At 34.0% G+C, this 18,177-nt stretch overlaps 1 protein-coding gene across 2 annotated transcripts; it reads right to left on the reverse strand.

The window, feature by feature from the left end:
- Nucleotides 1-376: 376 nt before the first annotated feature.
- On the reverse strand, nucleotides 377-17,778 carry LOC109057498 (1-phosphatidylinositol 4,5-bisphosphate phosphodiesterase gamma-2-like). 2 transcript variants are annotated; one of them, XM_042744295.1, is made up of 33 exons: nucleotides 17,695-17,778; nucleotides 17,376-17,420; nucleotides 15,703-15,905; nucleotides 14,560-14,712; nucleotides 13,650-13,743; nucleotides 13,503-13,550; nucleotides 13,327-13,411; nucleotides 13,035-13,118; nucleotides 12,608-12,651; nucleotides 12,441-12,501; nucleotides 12,223-12,324; nucleotides 12,026-12,144; nucleotides 11,834-11,919; nucleotides 11,548-11,665; nucleotides 10,712-10,880; nucleotides 10,531-10,626; nucleotides 10,334-10,420; nucleotides 10,062-10,243; nucleotides 8,919-9,119; nucleotides 8,645-8,764; nucleotides 7,708-7,888; nucleotides 6,700-6,768; nucleotides 6,258-6,367; nucleotides 5,257-5,344; nucleotides 5,032-5,098; nucleotides 4,783-4,943; nucleotides 4,415-4,517; nucleotides 3,637-3,840; nucleotides 2,920-3,059; nucleotides 2,662-2,773; nucleotides 1,432-1,611; nucleotides 1,262-1,350; nucleotides 377-1,141 (listed from the first exon to the last, which is right to left on the reverse strand). In XM_042744295.1, exons 3-33 carry the CDS (start codon nucleotides 15,884-15,886, stop codon nucleotides 956-958), a joined length of 3,723 nt encoding a protein of 1,240 aa, XP_042600229.1. In that variant the 5' UTR covers nucleotides 15,887-15,905; nucleotides 17,376-17,420; nucleotides 17,695-17,778; the 3' UTR covers nucleotides 377-955. The 2 variants fall into 2 exon arrangements, with proteins under 2 accessions (XP_042600229.1, XP_042600230.1); XM_042744296.1 differs by lacking the exons at nucleotides 17,376-17,420; nucleotides 17,695-17,778 and adding an exon at nucleotides 16,641-16,891.
- Nucleotides 17,779-18,177: the final 399 nt, after the last annotated feature.

The following is an 18,177-nucleotide window of genomic DNA, read 5'->3' on the forward strand; positions in this document are numbered from 1 at the left end:
AGCACTTAGTTTTGAAAACACAACCTGAAGTTGCAGACAACAGCATGTTGTAAATGACAGCATGATTGCTAAAAATATTTCATTGTTAAAATCAACAAAGTCAGACAGGCTTCTTATATCTTTGCAACACTGAGCACTTTTACCGCCTGTTTTATTATATTTTATATATGGAACACCTGGTTCTTGAGATTTTTTACTTCCTATACTGGCATCGTCCATTGTAGTAAGAATGACCTGAGAAGAGTTTTATTATTATTGTAACAATATATTGCAGTGTTTTTCTTGTTAATAGGCTAAAAATGTATTTTGTGCATTGTGCATTTTTTCTTAGTAAAAGCTTTATAAGATAATATACAAATAAAAGTACAAAACAATCTGTCCACATAATTATTTATTGGGTGAGTAGCTGTGTAATTATTGGGAAAATGTACAAACAAATGGCAATAATAAAAAAAAAAAGCAAATTTATTTTGAGATAATGACTGTCAGACTGTGCATTATCGCTTGTATATCCAACCAAACCTTATCAAACTTCCTCAGCATATTAAAAACAAGATAGAAACCAAATAAATAACATGTCTTGTTTGCTATTTAAATTTTTAAGACAATAAGGAAAAGTTTAATACAGCTGCAAATGAAATGTTACAATCAGATGAAGACGATAGATGAACAGTTTCACAGTTACAAAAAAAAAAATCCTTTATGCAGTTTTCATGCCCTCAATCTAAAGAGTTTTAAAACTTCTGGGTTGTAGCAACACCCTCCACAAAGACTTCACCTGTGAATATTGCTCAGATTAACTTTGCAATGAACTCCTGTGTGAGCACAAAATGAGATGGCTGCAACTTCCTGTCTTTGGGGCCAGTTAGGGAACCAGTAGTAATAAAGCAGCGGAACCGAGAGGAAGAGACCCTTAAGAACATTAGAACCAGACCGGAAAGGAACTAGACTTTCCTCATGAGTAGAACTTGCTGTTGTTGATTTTTTGCTGTTTATTCATCTTTTTTTCTGAGTACAGGAAGTCAGGGGCCGCGTTGCGCTGCAGGCTGGAGTGAGTGTCGTAGAGGCAGAACTCGGTGCTTAACTCCGCCTGTTTCTTTTGCAACTGTTTCGAGGAGGAGTAAAGTTCCTCCTGCGCTTTCTGAAGAAACAAGTGAGATATGATAGGGGATTTCCATTAAACTAACATAGTATTCTCAATAAAATAAAATCTTTTCTTAAAATAAATAATTACATCATTAACAAATTTCCTGTCTCTTACCTCCACCTGCTGTATATCAACATACACCAGTAGTGATGCCAGCTCTAAGTTTTCACTGAAGCCGTTCTTTAAAGGGACTGATCTGTACCCTGTGAAAGCAGCAACTCAGTATTTGTACTTAAATCGGACCAATGTTTCACAAAAATAATAAATAAAGTTGATAGACTTACCTGAGCGAACACCTTTCACAGGGAACGTAGCCTGGGCCAGGAAATTGGGGTCAGAGAACATGTCCTCCTCAAAGACCACAAAGCGCAGAAAGGTGAGGTCTGGTTCATACACGCTGAAAGTAAATATCTCTGAAGGCTGAGAGTTCGGCGCAAGCCATATAGGGTTCAGTCCGTTATCATCTGTTGACACATTAAGTCATTTATTTTTTAAATGGAAAAAAAAAAAGTGAGAGAAAATTAATACTGGTGACTCTCAAACACAGGGCAAAAACTGTTGCCTAGTTTTTAAGAGGCCAAATATAATAATAAAAAATATAATAATGCATTTTGGTAAAATTTTAAATTACTTTATAAATAATTAAAAGTTTTTACAATAATTCAACTGAATCTATCTATCTATTTATATATATATATATATATATATATATATATATATATATATATATATATATATATATATATATATATATATATATATATATATATATATATATATATATATATAACACACAACACACACACACACATATATACACACATATACATACACATACACACACAACAAATATATATATATATATACAGCTCAGCTTTATATATATATATATATATATATATATATATATATACACACATACACACACAAATATTATATATATATATAAAATTGGAATTTGTGTGTGTATATATATATATATATATATATATATATATATATATATATATATATATATGTGTATGTGTGTGTGTGTGTGTGTGTGTGTGTGTGTGTGTGTGTGTGTGTGTGTGTGTGTCTGTCTGTCTGTCTGTCTGTCTGTGTACACATTTCTTGTCTAGTTTTTTATGTTTATGTGGTTAAACTCTGAATATTATCTGAAATAAATTAAGATTATAACATCTGAAAATGAATATAGTCCAGATGTCTTTTTCTCTTTACTTTTTACACTTCTTATCAGTTTTTTTAAACATTCCTTGAGATACGGTAAATGTAAACTGAAATAAAATATAACTTAACTTACTTTATTTCAGCTACTTAATTTTTTAGCATTTCTTATTTTCAGTGTGTTTAACCTAATAAAATAACTAAAACTAAACTAAACATTCATGCAAATTACATAGACATTTAAAACAAAAACTGATATAAAATGATAAAAACTTTTAAAAAGTGAACTAAAATTAAAATGAAAACATGATAGTATCTCAGTTATACTAAAAAATACTGCGTCTTACGACTAACGGTAGTCTTGAATTTGTTGTCCTCTGTTTGGCCACACAGTTCGATCTCCACAAAGGGACTGGCAATGCTTCGTCCTGGTTTGGGAAGATGTCTCGCTCCTATCACCTGAGTATCAGGAAAACCGTCAACAATCATTTCAATTAATTTAATTTACTTAAAAAAAAAAAAAAAAAAAAAAAAAAAACGGTTCTTGTTCAGCTGTCAAACTCAGCCTAAATTAATGTTCTGTTTGAATGAAGCTCAGGTTTTACCCTAATGGTGATAGTAAATCTGACATTCTTCTTCTCCTGATGAGGGTCATACGAATCGCTGCGCATCAGCTCAGGCTGCAGTACATATCCTGTGCCTCCATTCAGACTGAAGAGGGCGCTGTTCAGCTGCATGTACTTATCTGAGAAGAAACGCAAACACTGTGTTAATAGACATATGGATAAATGCTATGCTATTTATTTATTGATCATTTTTCTCTGTAATGTTTTCTCTTCCTTACACTCACAGTTTAAACCCATGTTATTTTCTTTATTACATATTTTTGTCTTTAAATAGTCTTATTTTCTTTTTACATCAACATAAAAAATGTTGTTTCTTGCATGCTTCTAATACTCTACCCCTTTATACAAACTAGTATAAATGTATAATAATTGTATATATGCTTTGTGTATTTCTATAAAACATTAACTTTGATTGAGTACATCTTCTCACTTCCTTGTTTACTATTCTGGGTCAAAGGTTGGCAATTTTCCCCTGCTGGTAGATGGTATAATCACACCATTATGTTGCAAAAAAGCATTGAAAAAAAATTTATAAGTAGCTGTTAATTTAGACTAAATGAATTTAATGTTAAGTTTATTATGGCCTGTTACATGTCATATACTTCCAGTGGAGTCATAAGCTAACAGTGAGATAAGTGGGAATGTTAATGGATAGCTTTGTCCGTGAACTAAAGAGATGTTTAACTTCATACTCACCAGCGGTTTGGAAGTTGAGTGCCACCATGTGGCAGCCGCACATCCACAGTGGATACGGATCATAGTTGGACGAGTCCACCCGCTGGCCCTTAGGGTAGACGCGGCTGAGCGCCTTGCGGTTATACAACATAAACTGAGTCGACTTGTTTCTGGAGGGAATCTTATTTTCTACGAAGGAGCGAACCTCTTTGTAGGTATAATTATCTGATAGGGAAAGACAATCACATTGTTCATTTACAGTTTACTTCAGGCCATTATATATTTTTTATGTTTTTGACAGAAGTCTCTTATGCTCACCAAGCAAATATTTGACCAAAAATTAAAAAAAAAACATTAATAATGTTAAATATTATAAAAATTTAAAATAATTGTTTTTCGTGTTTTTTAAATATATATTTTTAAATATACATATAATTTAGTCATATTTTTAATATATTTTAAAATTATGATTTTCAGTATCATTAATCCAGTCTTCAGTGTCACACAATCCTTCAGAAATCAAATAATGATGTGCTGATTTGGTCAAGAAACATATTTCTTATTATTGTTTTTCAACAATGTTAATATTTTTGTGCAAGCTGTGTTTTTTCTGGAATCTTTGATGACAAGAAAATTTAAAAAGAGCAGTATTTATTTGAAAAACAATTCTTCGAACATTTTTCATGTTTTTACAGTCACTTTTGATCAGTTTAACGCATCCTTGATGAATAAAAATATTCTTTTTTTTAATGGTAGTGTATATGTAAACATGTATAAATTCATATTTAATTAGCCATACCAAAGCGGTCCTTGTCTTTGCTGCGAGGCTGGCAGTAAACGACCACTTCAGACATCTCGCTGGCCACCTCGTCTCTGCTCTCAACCTCCCTTTGCTTTTGTTTCTGCGATAGAAATTTATTGTAAACATTTATGAACACCAGCCCAACATTATACTTGAAAACTGTATACTTAAAATATCAATGATTAAATGTGCTTCTAGGGCAATGCCTAACATTTAAACACCCCCTCATCTGTCGGGATTCAGCTAAACAACTTCAACTATATTTACAGGACGAGTGACTCAAAACCTTGTGACAACTTCCCTGTGTGACAACTAGCCCCAGTTTGCCCTATTTAGGACAAGTAAACAGAGCGTGTGAGACAGACCTCAAACTCTTTGTTTCCTTCTCTCTGTGTGATGTCCCAAGTGACCTGATACCACTCGTACAGCTCTTCGGTGGTCTCAGTGGCCAAATCAAACGGCATGTCTTTATTCTCCTTATCCTGCAGCGTCACCACCACAGGCTTGCCGTGTTTGGCTGAACGAACTGGAAATGACAGAAAGAGCACAAAATACCATTAAAAATACAAGTAATGTACAGGTGCCCAAGTGACTCAGAAGATAAATGATCTTACCAACAGTACACTTCGAGATGTCCACTATTCCTTTACATAAGTCACCTAATGGATTTTCCTCATCGCCCTGAAAGAGAACATCTAATCTTAAAGACATTCTATGTTTTGAATATAGATATTCTCTATGTATTTAAGCAAATAGGCATGAAAAATAATGTACTGTACTTACTAGCACTAAATTACTTATCTGTGATGTTAAATATGCAAATTTGTAATATTCTTTACCTGGAAACTTGGCTCAGTTGAATCGATTTCTTCTACATAATTTGAAGGGAAATAGTGCTGCAGTTTTCCACCATAGTCTCCTTTCCACCTGTTGGGATTGGGAATATTAAATGTTGGTTAACTTATCAAAGTTCAGCAATTAAAATCACCCTGTGTTTTTTTTTTTTTTTTTTGAGTTTAATGACATGAATAAGACAATCTTTCCTGATAAACGTGTTAATACAACTATGTACCACAAAGCTACATTAACAGAAAAGTAACATGGACAACCTACCATGATAATACCATGATGACAGCTATGTTTTACGGACATGAGCCATGGTAAAATTCTAGTATTCTTTGACATACACTTCCATTCAAAAAACTAGGGTCAGTGCGATTTTTTTGTTACGACTTTTATTCAGCAACAACACATTAAATTGATCAAAAGTGACGGTAAAGACATTTTTAAAGTCTATTTCAAATAAATACTGTTCTTTTTAACTTTATTTTCACCAAAGAAACTTGAAAAATGTATTAAGCAGCACAACTGTTCTCAACATTGATAATAATAAATGTTTCTTGAGCAGCAAATCGTCATATTAGAATGATTTCTGGGGGAAAATTTAAAAATTAAAACTTTACTAATCACTAATAAAAATCAATATAAAAAACACAGAAAAAAATATAATTTTAAAATATATTCAAATAGAAAATAGTTCTTTCAAATTGTAATAATATCTCACAATATTCCTGTTTTTATTGTATTTTTCTAATAAAAAAAAAAATGACCCCCACCTCCTGAACAGTAGTGTACCTTGGAGTGCTACTGTATGTAAATACTGAGGTAAACTTATATGGTAATCTTCCAGTACCATGGTATTTACCAAATTAGCATAGTATAATCACCTGATACTATCACTGTACCATGGCAGTGCCACAGCTTTTTTTTTTGTTTTTTTTTACAAGGCTAAACAGTGCATTTATTGCTTATTATCTACAAAATTTGCAAATAATCTCACCATCCGTTTGCCTCCTTGGTCACGTTATGGATCAAAGCACCCTTCTGAAAGGTGAGTTCATCCTGCCGCATGGCCCTGTATTCATAGAGTGCCTTCACTGTGCTATGGGGCTGCAACACAGCAAAATGAATTTAATCTTGCTACAAATCTGCAACAGTATTGAGGCAACCCACACAAGCCTTCAGCAGTTCACTAAAATACATTTTCCTTAAAGGAAATTTGTGAATTACGTTCGAACTAGAAACATGAAGCACATATGGCAAACAAACTAAACCTGACATTGCTTTTTTAGCCAGGCTGCATTTCCTCTTTCGAGTCGATCAGTTTCCTATGTGAGAGAAAGAGATAGCCAGCGCCACCACTTCCTCCCCAGCCCACAGGAGATGACCTCTTGCACATGCTAACTCTCGCAGGAGCTGTGTTTGCTTTTCAAAGTGCTTACCAGAGACGGCTCTATCTCATTGGCCTCCACGTACTGTTTAGAATCATAAAGTGAAGCAGATATGGTTATCTGAAAAGAAAGACATAAAACATTTCTTAGACTTTTCTCCCTGCACATTAAAATTTAACCAAGCTTAACAGTTGTCTGATCAATATTCCAGATCAGTGGTACAGTGACAGTAAAGACATTTATAATTTTACAAAAACAATTTCCACAGAAATATTTACTGTTTTCAACATTCATATGATATAGATGCTTCTTGAGCACCAAATCAGGATATCAAAATTTCTGAAGGATCATGTGACACTGAAGACTGGAGTAATGGCTTCCCTCACAGAAAAAAAAAAAAAAAAAAAAAAAAATTATATATATATATTAGGGGAGTACAGTGAATTAAAAAATGTAAAAAATATATTAATCAGACCATTTTCTGTGATTAATCGCAATCATTTTTGGTGCAGTTAAGGTCCTCATTTAGGTTAGTCGCTCTTTCAGGCTGTGACAGCAGGAAAAATATGCTTTGTGGTAGGAGGATGCATAAACGTAATACTAGCCACAGGAAGAGGGCAAAAAAAAACAACTTTAGCATAGCCTCAGGAAGTAAAAAAAAAAAAAATCCTAGTTAAAAATAAATTTTTAAATATTATTTGTCTTACTAAACATTTATACTATACAATGACACTTAAGTGCATATTATACTTCTGCTAAATCAGAACTTTTGGGCTAAACTTTGATTGGAAAAAGGAGAAGAGACCAACAGAGCTACTAGAGATGAAAGCATGCAAGTGTAACATGCAAACTGCGGCCTTAGCAAAGGAAGAGGTGTACTTGCCCTGGTTCACTTTGAAGAGTGTATACAGATGCTGCACGCAAAGACAAACTTTTGTACAATCATTGCACAGTGTTCAGTACAGCCCTCAACTGACAACTTTTTGAGTGAACTCTAGAAAACTGTCATCTTGCCTGCTCTGCACCAAAATAGATTTATTATGTTGCTTTATTATTTACCGAACTGAAGCGTTCCACCAGTTCTGGTGTGACCGGGTAGCGCAGTTTGATCTTCCGATACAGTGGTTTCTTTCGGAAATAGTCCACCAATTCCAACAGGCTCTCAAATTCGCTGGAGGTGCCGAGCACGTACATAGATCCCTCTTTGTGTATCCGGCAGTGCTTCACCATCCCTTCACCTCTGTTTCAGCAAAAATAAAAAAGAAATCCATGAATTGCAATAATTATTAATTATTAAATTAATTTTCTAGAAAATACAAAACGTATGTATGCATGCATACACACACACACACGTTTTAAATTTTCTTCTAAGATGAGCAGTTTTATTAGCCTCCTATGTATAGGTTCAGTAATTTCACTTTAATGGTAATAAATAGGTTCTTTTTATTGCCATTAAAGTGAAATAACTGTACATGAATGTACAAGTTTGAGAAAAATGCTAATTTTAAAAGAAATTTTAGAGGCTTTTATATATATACACATACACAAAAAATCTTACAACTGTTCAGTTAAAATAAATCTCACAAATGTTGATGATTAGATGAAATGTGACCTTTCACCTTTGAGCTTCAGCACATAAAACACACATAATTTTTTTCTCTTTATCCAGATAATAAATGGTTCATGAACCAACCCTTGATCCACAACATACCAATGAAACCATAGGTTTTATCACTAATAATAATAATAATAGTATTAGTAATAACACATCTCTCCTCGGCAAACCACATGATTCAAAATATGATGTAGATGGAAAACATAAATATTTTTTACGATAGGTTATGCTTTAAAAAAAACAATTTCACATTCAATTCAATGTGTTACTTGCCATTTACTTTTAACTGATTGTGAAATATACTAGCAATTTCTGAGTGAATACTGTTTCTACTCCAGATTTTTGCCAGTGTAATGAGAAAAAAAAAAAACAGAGTAGCACCTGAAGGTGATGGCATAAGAGTCTGAATTTTCTCTCTGTCTGATGAGGAAGGCTCCATCTCGAGGGATCCTCATGAGATAGTCCTCTGCCTCACCCCGACTCAAGTTACTGTAAAACCACCTAAAGACAAGAAAACCACAGTTTCATGTGTACGGTGTGTCTGCAGTTGTCGTGAGCGTTAAAAGAAGCTATCCACGTGGTGTTCTACAGCCCTGCTGGCTGGGTTGTGGTAAACACCATGTAGTTTGTTTGTGCGTGTCAAGTATCGATTTACCCTTCTCTTATGTGCTGGTCTGGTCGAGGCACAAGTTCAGTGAGGCGCAGGTTGAAATCCTGACAGCGGAGAGGGTTTTCTCTGTAATACTGGATAAGAGCGTACACATTTGGGAAGTGCAAGTTCTCTGTGAGGAAATAGACAGTGTGGCCTCCATCTAAGCAGGAACGGATTCGACAATGTTGAACTCGTCCGCTGCGCCTGTAAGGACCACACAGGGAATTTAATTTAGCAAAATGTGCATTTCTGTGCATTTGTGACGAAAGAAGAAAAGTTTATAACATGAATCATATGGATCGTTCTTGTTAAGCAGCACTTTCTGAAACTTCTCAGAACTGCGTGATATAAACTCGCAATTACGAGTTATAAAGTCAGAATTGTGTGATATAAAGTCAGAATTGTGTGATATAAACTTGCAATTCTTAGAAATAAACTCACAACTGCTAGATATAAAGTCCGAATTGCGTGATATAAACTCGCAATTGCGAGTCATACTGATTAAAAAAAGAATTATCAAACTTAAATTCAAAACTCAAATTTAATGCTAAAATGTAATGATGTTTATACTGTTTTGTTCCCCACCCAGTATGATGTCATTTTCTGTGTAATACTGTCATTAAGAATGTCATTACCTTATAACCACAGAGGCGTGTCCAAATCAAAGATGTAAAATGAATACAGTGGAAATGTAATATATGACTTAAATTTGCATATCCATATCCAAATTTTATTAATCTTTGAAACGTTTATATTATCATACTGATTTCCATATTTCTTTTAATCAGATAGAACGGAATATAAATATATAAATTTGTTTTGTACCACCAAATATAATGTCACTTCCTGTGTGGTCAAGAAAAATGTGTCATTATTAAAAAAAAAAACTTTTTGCCACAGGGACATTTTTACTACTCAACTATTTATAGTTATTATTTAGAGTATAATTTACCCCATGTTCACAGTACTAATTACATTAATAAAAAATGTCACTAATATGATTTTGATTTCAACTGCCAGATTGTGACAGGAAATGAAAATATACTGCATAGCAAGACTGACCCATATAAACTGCATATTTATATATACATGTTACGAAAAAACATCCCTCCTCTCTCTCTAAAGAGTAGAGCAGGCCTACATTACCAGAACGAGAGGGTGCAATCATTGACGTAGGTGTCGCTCTCCCGCACCAGAAATGTCCCGTCAACTCCACCTGAATCTGCACAATATTCCTGCAGCAGTCTCTCGGCTGTCTGTCTGCCCTCTGACATCCGCCCGTGAAACCAGGGCTCTGACTGATGAAGATCTGTACCGCCCTGAGGTGACTGAGGAGAGGTGAATTACACAGTGATTACCTTTAATTCATGAGATTTTTCTAGTGAATCTCATTCTAAAATGAAGCCTCAGTAATTCACCTTTCCCATATCCTCCTCTTGTAGTTCACTCTCCTCAGCATAATACAAAGTCTTATTCTCGATCACACAGTAGTGCTTGTACCATTTCTGTACACGGACACAGTCATACAGAAATTGCAATCATAATCAAGTAAGGCAACTGGAATAAGATCAAACAATCACATAAGCCTGTGATAGTGTTCACTGGACTTCGGCACCTCATCGATTGGATCCCAGATGAAGAGCTCTCCCTGCTTATCTCCTTTCCGGAGGTCCTTTTTGCTAAAGGTCTCATCGATATTCAGTTTCTTGTGCTGTATGAAAAAGCAAGATTGCATGGATTTGGTTTTTATTGTAAAATCAAAGACACTGCAGGATTTTCCAATGAAGCTTCTCTACCTTGATGATGATCTTGCCCTTCAGTTGGGTTGGTGACGGCAGTTGTTCTGCTTCTGGTTCCAGCGGCTCTGTCAGGAGCTTGTCTTGGAAAACATCCTTGAACACCTGAGCCATCATTTTTTGCTGCTTGACGTCACAGTGTTCTTCTATTGACAGCACCACAGGAAACCTGCCAACAGTGACATGTTCATAAACATAATTCAAGAATACTGCACATTTCCAGATACACTGTGTGCAACAATTTCATTTTTAATTATTTTGTTGTTGTTGTGGTTTATCCCTTGTAATTGTATTTCCCCCTTTATTACTTTATATTATCTTATATGTTTTAAAAACTATTTACTTTTAATTTTTAACAATAATTAATTAATTTAATAATATTAATAATTAATTAAATACATAATTATTTTAAAAAGTAGCCTGCTTATATAATTTAATAAAAATGCACAAAATAAATTTGATATAATCGTGATGCATCGTGATATCGTATTGAATTGAATTGTTGACATGATAATCATAATCGAATTGAATTGTGAAACCAGTTCCAATTCACACCCCTATGCGGCACTAATGCAAATTTAGTGGTAATAATGCAAAATAATAATACAAATAATGTCACAATGCAAATATATATATTAGTCTTCCTGAAAATATGTTTAATTTTCTTTATGCAAAATATATTTGCTTATTTATTAAAATTTTGGGACGGATGAGACCCTGTTATGCTCTTGAAACGTTTTGTAAAATTATTTTTGCCTAACTCTGTTAGGTGAAATGAATTTGTCAAAACCTCACAGATAAATGTGTGAATGTGTGTGTTGTTGATGACTAGAAACTCGGATGTTGCAAAAGCATGATCATTGATGGCCTTCACCACATCCTTAAACTTTATCTTGGAGGTTCTAGTCCAGCCGTGGTATATAATAGGTTCATCGGGACCATTCCAGCAGTCCACTGCATTGCAAAAAAGAAACATTAATGTCATCAGACTGACTCCCACCGATTTCAGAACAATTTTATCAATGCATTATCTATGCATAAAATGAAGCCGAAAGGGACTTGCATTAGTCCAAAAGAATATTAAAGAATATTTATTAAGAAATGAGGGTATGGTTCACTGACACTCAACACAGCGGCAGCCCAGCCTCAAGCAGCGCACGTAAGCTTCTGTTGAGGACTCACTGCGCAGTTGATCTCCAGTCAAATATCTGTGAAAAAAAAAAAGCAAAACACATGAAGTAACACAGGAAGTTGATCATGAAGAGGAGGAGCTGCTGTATGTGTGTCATGAGCATGAAGAACTGCTGCACTGACGTGTTGTGAGAAGAGTTGATCCAATAATGAGACAGAGGATTGTTCATGTCCAGTGGGCAAATCTCTGAGAACTTCTCATCCCAAATCGAGTTCTCTTTGGAGAAGAGAAAACTAAGGAACTAGAAAGACAGAAAGAAAGCTCTAAAAACACGTCACCTCAAGTTTACATAAAGTAAACACATCTCTATAACCCATACCTCTTCAACAGTAAAGGCTGGATCGTTGGTCTTCCTCATGGTGTCATCGATGAAGATGGTCATTAGCTCTCGAACTTGATTTGTATTGTTGGCCCAAGACTCCTAAAAAATAAATTCACAGCATTTGTTTCAAACTAAGCGTTTGAATTAGTATTTGAATGAAATTGATATATTTGGCTGGTATAGACAGTACATATATATTTAGCAAATAGTCTTACTCTCTGATGAAATAAAAGGAATCTTTGAAAATCGCAGAGTTGAATAGGCTGATCGCTGGTACTGCAGAAAAAAAAAACATACTCAATAAGAATGAGAAGATTAGAATGACCTCGTGATGCATTTATAGAACTGCTTCGATCAGAACAATGTTTTGACAGTTTCTTACCCCATGATGAAAGCACACGACTCCTTTTTAAACTCATCTAGAATCTAACAAAACGACAAACAACATACTCTATAGATGATACTAGAAAAGTAAAGACTTTTACAATTTGACAATCCTGTTCTTTCTATAACTTTCTATTAATCAAAGACCACTTAAAAAATATGCATTACATTAAAAATGGCAACTGGCAAGCAGCACAACTTTCATTGAGCTCCAAACTAGCATTAGAATGATTTCTGAAGGATCATGTGACACTGAAGACTAGAGTAATGACTGCTGAAAATTCAGCTTTGCCATCACAGGAATAAATTACATTTTAATATATATTAACATAGAAAACAGCTTTTTTTATATAGCAATAGTATTTCACAATATGACTGTTTTATTGTGCTTTTTACTTTTCAGCACGACTAAACTGCATACTTACCGTCTTTTGGTTTTCAAACATCAAAAGATTGTAGAATTTGTGAAATTGCTCAAAATCCAGAACTTCTTTCTTTGCTCCCACCACCTGAAATGATAAAGTTGACCCGTTTAGAGCAAAGCCATTAACTACACACGTCTTAAAACAAGAAAAATGTAAAAACATGGATAAACAGACGATCATCTGAAAAACTTTAGGAGAGGAAATGTTCCTACTCAGCTGCCATAAAGTTTTCCATATGATGCAAAGCATACACTTCCGTCAAGATAATGTGTATACAATGTATCATTCATACCGCAATTCTGTCCTTCAAAAAACGTCCACCTGGTACTTTAAAGTTCATCTGTGGCAGCAGAGACTTGAGCTCTTTCAGTGTGATGCTGTGAGAGACAGAAAGTGAGCACTAATGATGTGAGACACAAAACTAAAATGAGACTGTTTGAGAAAAAGGTGAAAGAGAAAGAGGAGAACCTGTTTTTCTTTGTTTGATCAACCGAGTACATCTGCTTCCTCAGCCAACTACAGTAGAGGGAAAAACACAGATGAAACAAACACATGATTTTTGCTACAGTTCATGAATACACAAGGTACACTATCTGTATCTGTGTGTGTGTGTACCTCTCTATAATCTCTGGTGTGTAAGCCACCAGTGTCTCCTGTCGCAGTAACTCCAGTCCTGTCAGCCAATTTTCTGCATCCTCCACTGAATCAGCTGTGGAACAACAAATGCTTTCAGCACTAAAACTAGTGCAGCTAGTTTTTCCTTTTCAGAACCCTTTTTTTTTCTTCTTCCACTGACAGTCATTTTTTAACCAGCCAAAGAATATACATCAACTATACATCAACACAGGAAAGCAAAAATGCGGCTTCATATGAAATGAATCTAAAACATATATTGAAAGAGAGGAAGTACCACCTCGAATAGTCTATATCATCCTCACAACAGTCAGATGCTGCAGTATAATTATCTATCATGCACATCACACACACACACATATACATATATACATACATATATATATATATATATATATATATATATATATATATATATATACACACATATATATATATATATATACACATGTACACACATATATACAGTATATATATATATATATATATATATATAACTATATACATACATATATATATATATATATATATATATATATATATATATATATATATATATATATATATATATACATATATATATATATATATATACATACATATATATATATATATATACATACATATATATATATATATATATATATATATATATATATATATATATATATATATATATATATATTCATATCTCATAATGAATGTCATGCCAGCTTTGCCTACAAAATTATATTATTTTGTATATATTATTGTATATATTATTTATTATGTACATTGTGCATATAGCATATTACATGTAGGCATACGGTGGAAAGACAATAAAGTGATTTCATTATAATTATTATTATACTTTTTAGTAGAACGTGTAAAATGCATAAGAAGACACACATACCCGCCAGACTGAGAGTGTTGAGAACAAACTGAGAGCCATAGAATATAGTAAAGCATGTGTTGGGGTCTATATATTTATCCTTGCTGTCCTTGAATCGATCAAAGTCTTTGGAGTTTTTTCCAGCTCGTACTTCCCGGATCTCAAAAAGGTCCACTGCAAAAATGAGATCGCAACATGTAATTTAAAATATTAAGACAGCAAAGTAGCTCACTTAAATTTGAGACACAGCACACGACTACTGTCTGAAATAAGCTCTCTGTTATTAAACAGATCATCCTGGAATGTTAAAATTTGATGGTCAGCTCATCTCACTGTCCAATTTTTATTTTTATTTTTTTGTCAGAGGGTTTTTAAATACATTTCTTTAGTGATTGATGCTGAGCTTCAAAAGTTTGGGATCTGTACAATTACTTTTTTCATTAAGGATGCATTAATTGATCAAAAGTAAAGTAAAGACTTATACATTGTGACAAACAATTTCTACTCAATAAATGCTGTTATTTTGAATTTTTTATGTATCAAATAATTGTTAAAAAAAGATTTCCATAAAGATATTAAGCATCAAAACTTCAGACACTGACAAAAATAAGAAATGTTACTTATATAAAACAATTATTTTAAATTGTAATAATATTTCATAATATTTCTTGTATTGTTGTTATATCAAATAAAGGCACTTTTGGTGAGCATAAGAGTCTTTTTCAAAAACATTTTTACAAATCTTACCAATTCCAAACCTTTGAACAATAATGTAATTCATTCAAATTTCTGTAGAAAAAGCAACGTACAAAAAATTTATTGTTGATAATTTTTTTTAATGATCCTCATTTGTTGCTTTGGATCAAATCACCCGCTAAATGAATTTGTTTAATGCAAATGCCACTTAGTTTGATTTTGTTATATAATGCAAAATCGCTTTATATGTCCACATATTTGTAACATCCAATTTGAGCAATCACTTTAAAACAACAACGTACTGTTCTAAATTGCCTAGTTAAGTTCACTTTAATCATAAAGTTTCTGTAGCTTAAAAGCAGAAGCATGACACTGGAAACACAGAGGTCATCATACACATAAAAACAAACAGCTTAAATGCAAATTTAAATATAAATGTGAGAAATAAGCTTGAGGGAAGACACTTACACACTCCTTCTGTCTTGTTAGCGGTGCGCGACCATGCCACCTGTCGCGTCTCCATGATGACCTGCACGGTAAGCCTCTCCATCCTCTGTCTGTACACGGTCATCACTATCCCCATCTCCAAGTCCCGCTTAATGAGACTCTTCTTGTACTCGGTCAAGTCTCCTTGCTGAACGCGGCCCGCCATCACTGCCTCTGGTCACACACTGGCAAGTACAAACGGCCGCAGGAAGTTACTTATTGCAGTCTGTGTGGTAGCAGGTAGCCTCATGAATCGTATGTTGTTACTTATAGCAGGTTTGCTTTATTTACAACTGAATGACATGGCAAAAAAATGTCTGTACTTTGAATATCTAAACACGATGGATTATCTCATATTCAAATATTCAGGATACTGCATGGATCAAATCGAACATTAACCAGTAAATCCAGAAATGAAAATTCTGGCATTATTTACTCACCGTCATGTCGTTTCAAAACCTTTATGACTTTCCTTATTCTCTGGAACACAAAAGGAGGTATTTCGAAAAATGTCTGTGTTTTCATTGTCCTTTCATTGGTTTGGACCCCAGTGTCTTTGATTATACGGACAAAAATGGTTGAAACATTCTTCAAAAAAAATGTTTTGTATTCTACAGATGAAAGAAAGTCATACAAGTTTGTATCGACATGAGGATGAGTAAGACTTTTTTAGGTGAACCTGCATTGTTTGTTGCACGGATTATACAGTAACTGTTACAGTAGCCTTTTAAGTTCATGTTAAGTGCTCATGAAACAGAATTTGCTAGAATGTTCAATTATGTCTTTAACAATTTATGCAGACGACAACGTTAATACTGTATTTTCGCGACCATGCATGTGACTTGCAAGCTCTGATAGCAGAAATAATCATCACCTAAAAAGGAATATGACAAGCAGTTATCTGTGACTAAACAGTGCACCTTTTAGAGTCAGTTTTCCAAACTGTTGAACCATGGCAAGCAAAATAGGTGTTTCGTGTCTGGTTCCCCATATTTGCATTGCAAATGAATAGCTGAGTGGGTGGAAGTGTCCCAAAGCAAGTCCCTCTTTAAAAGTAAAGTATTAACCCAATGTGGTTTCCATTCAGAAACCTTTGTACATCACCCACACCCTCCAATCTTCCATTTTGAGCTTTCTGTGTGAAAGAAACAGAGAAACCACTCTCTTTCCTGACATTTAAACGAGCGCCAAGATAAAACTTTAAACAACAAACCGAAAATCAATGTAGATTGACACAAATAAACACGAGATAAGAAAAAACGAAGGTCTGTTGCTCAACAGGGAAAGAAAATGAACCTGCCACATCCGAGTTTGTCAATAGGCTACATAACTGTTATCATTAACAACAAGAGGCTGTGGAGGCAGACTTGCTCATGCAGAATTTACTTTTTTGTAGCGCACTCAAAACTGTATAATTTTGCACCTTATTTATTGTGCATCATTTTGCAAATGTAACTTTCCAGTTCCACAGTTTTCCCATTAAGAATGAATAAAGGAGCTTCGCATGACTCCTATTTAGTTTTATAAAACTGCTTAAACTTTATCAGTGTATATATATAAAAAAAAAAGTAGGCTTTTAAATCAAATGTTTACAAACATAAACAGCTACTGTAACGCACCTTAATGTAAACACCCAAATAAATAAAACCGCTTACCCAAGTTTAGAGAAGAAAATCAATGACCACGACGAAAAACACCTGCTATAATCAAAGTAATTCTCATTTTTAAATATAGAAAAATAGCCTAATGCAGTACTTTAAAAAATAAAATAAGACAAAACCAAATCTATGATCAGTCTAGTCACAATGTGCTGAGTTCCTCTATTCGCTAAACACAAGGAAGTGGAGGGAACATTATGAGAATGAAAAAAAAATCCGGAAGCAAAATTATCTATGCAAAATCCCCAGGGAAGAGAGAGCGATGTGTGCGCTACTCTGTCAAACTTTTGTGCCCTACTGCAAACGTGAATTATACCAAAAACGCGACATCTTGACGCAGGAAAAGCGTTTGTATCAGTGACGAGTGTTGTCCAGGTCGATCAAAGTCGCCTGTTGCCGTTCGACGTCATCATGACGTCACGTCTTTTTCTCTCATTTAGTTTTTTTTGTTTGTTTGTTTGTTTGTTTTATATATATAAATATTCTATAGCACAACGACTCTGTCAAAAGAAACGTATGACTCTAAATGCAAGCTGAAAGCATAGTTTCTAAATATAATTTGAGGTGATATGAAAATGAAAGCACCTGTTTTGGCAGCTGGGCGCTGGCTAATAGAGGAAATTTGGTTTATGAAATTATTTTAATGACTGAGTACCCAAAAGCTTGTTATTTCTTTAAACATGCGAATAAGAAAAGTCTTCGGCAGACTATAAAGTAAATTCGCTTTTAAGTCCTGCGCTGCCAAAAGTTCACAGAAGAGAAGAGGCAGTTACGTTACATATGTGAAAAAATAAATAAA

This window comes from Cyprinus carpio, chromosome B18, assembly GCF_018340385.1.
Source record: "Cyprinus carpio isolate SPL01 chromosome B18, ASM1834038v1, whole genome shotgun sequence".
NCBI lineage: Eukaryota > Metazoa > Chordata > Actinopteri > Cypriniformes > Cyprinidae > Cyprinus > Cyprinus carpio.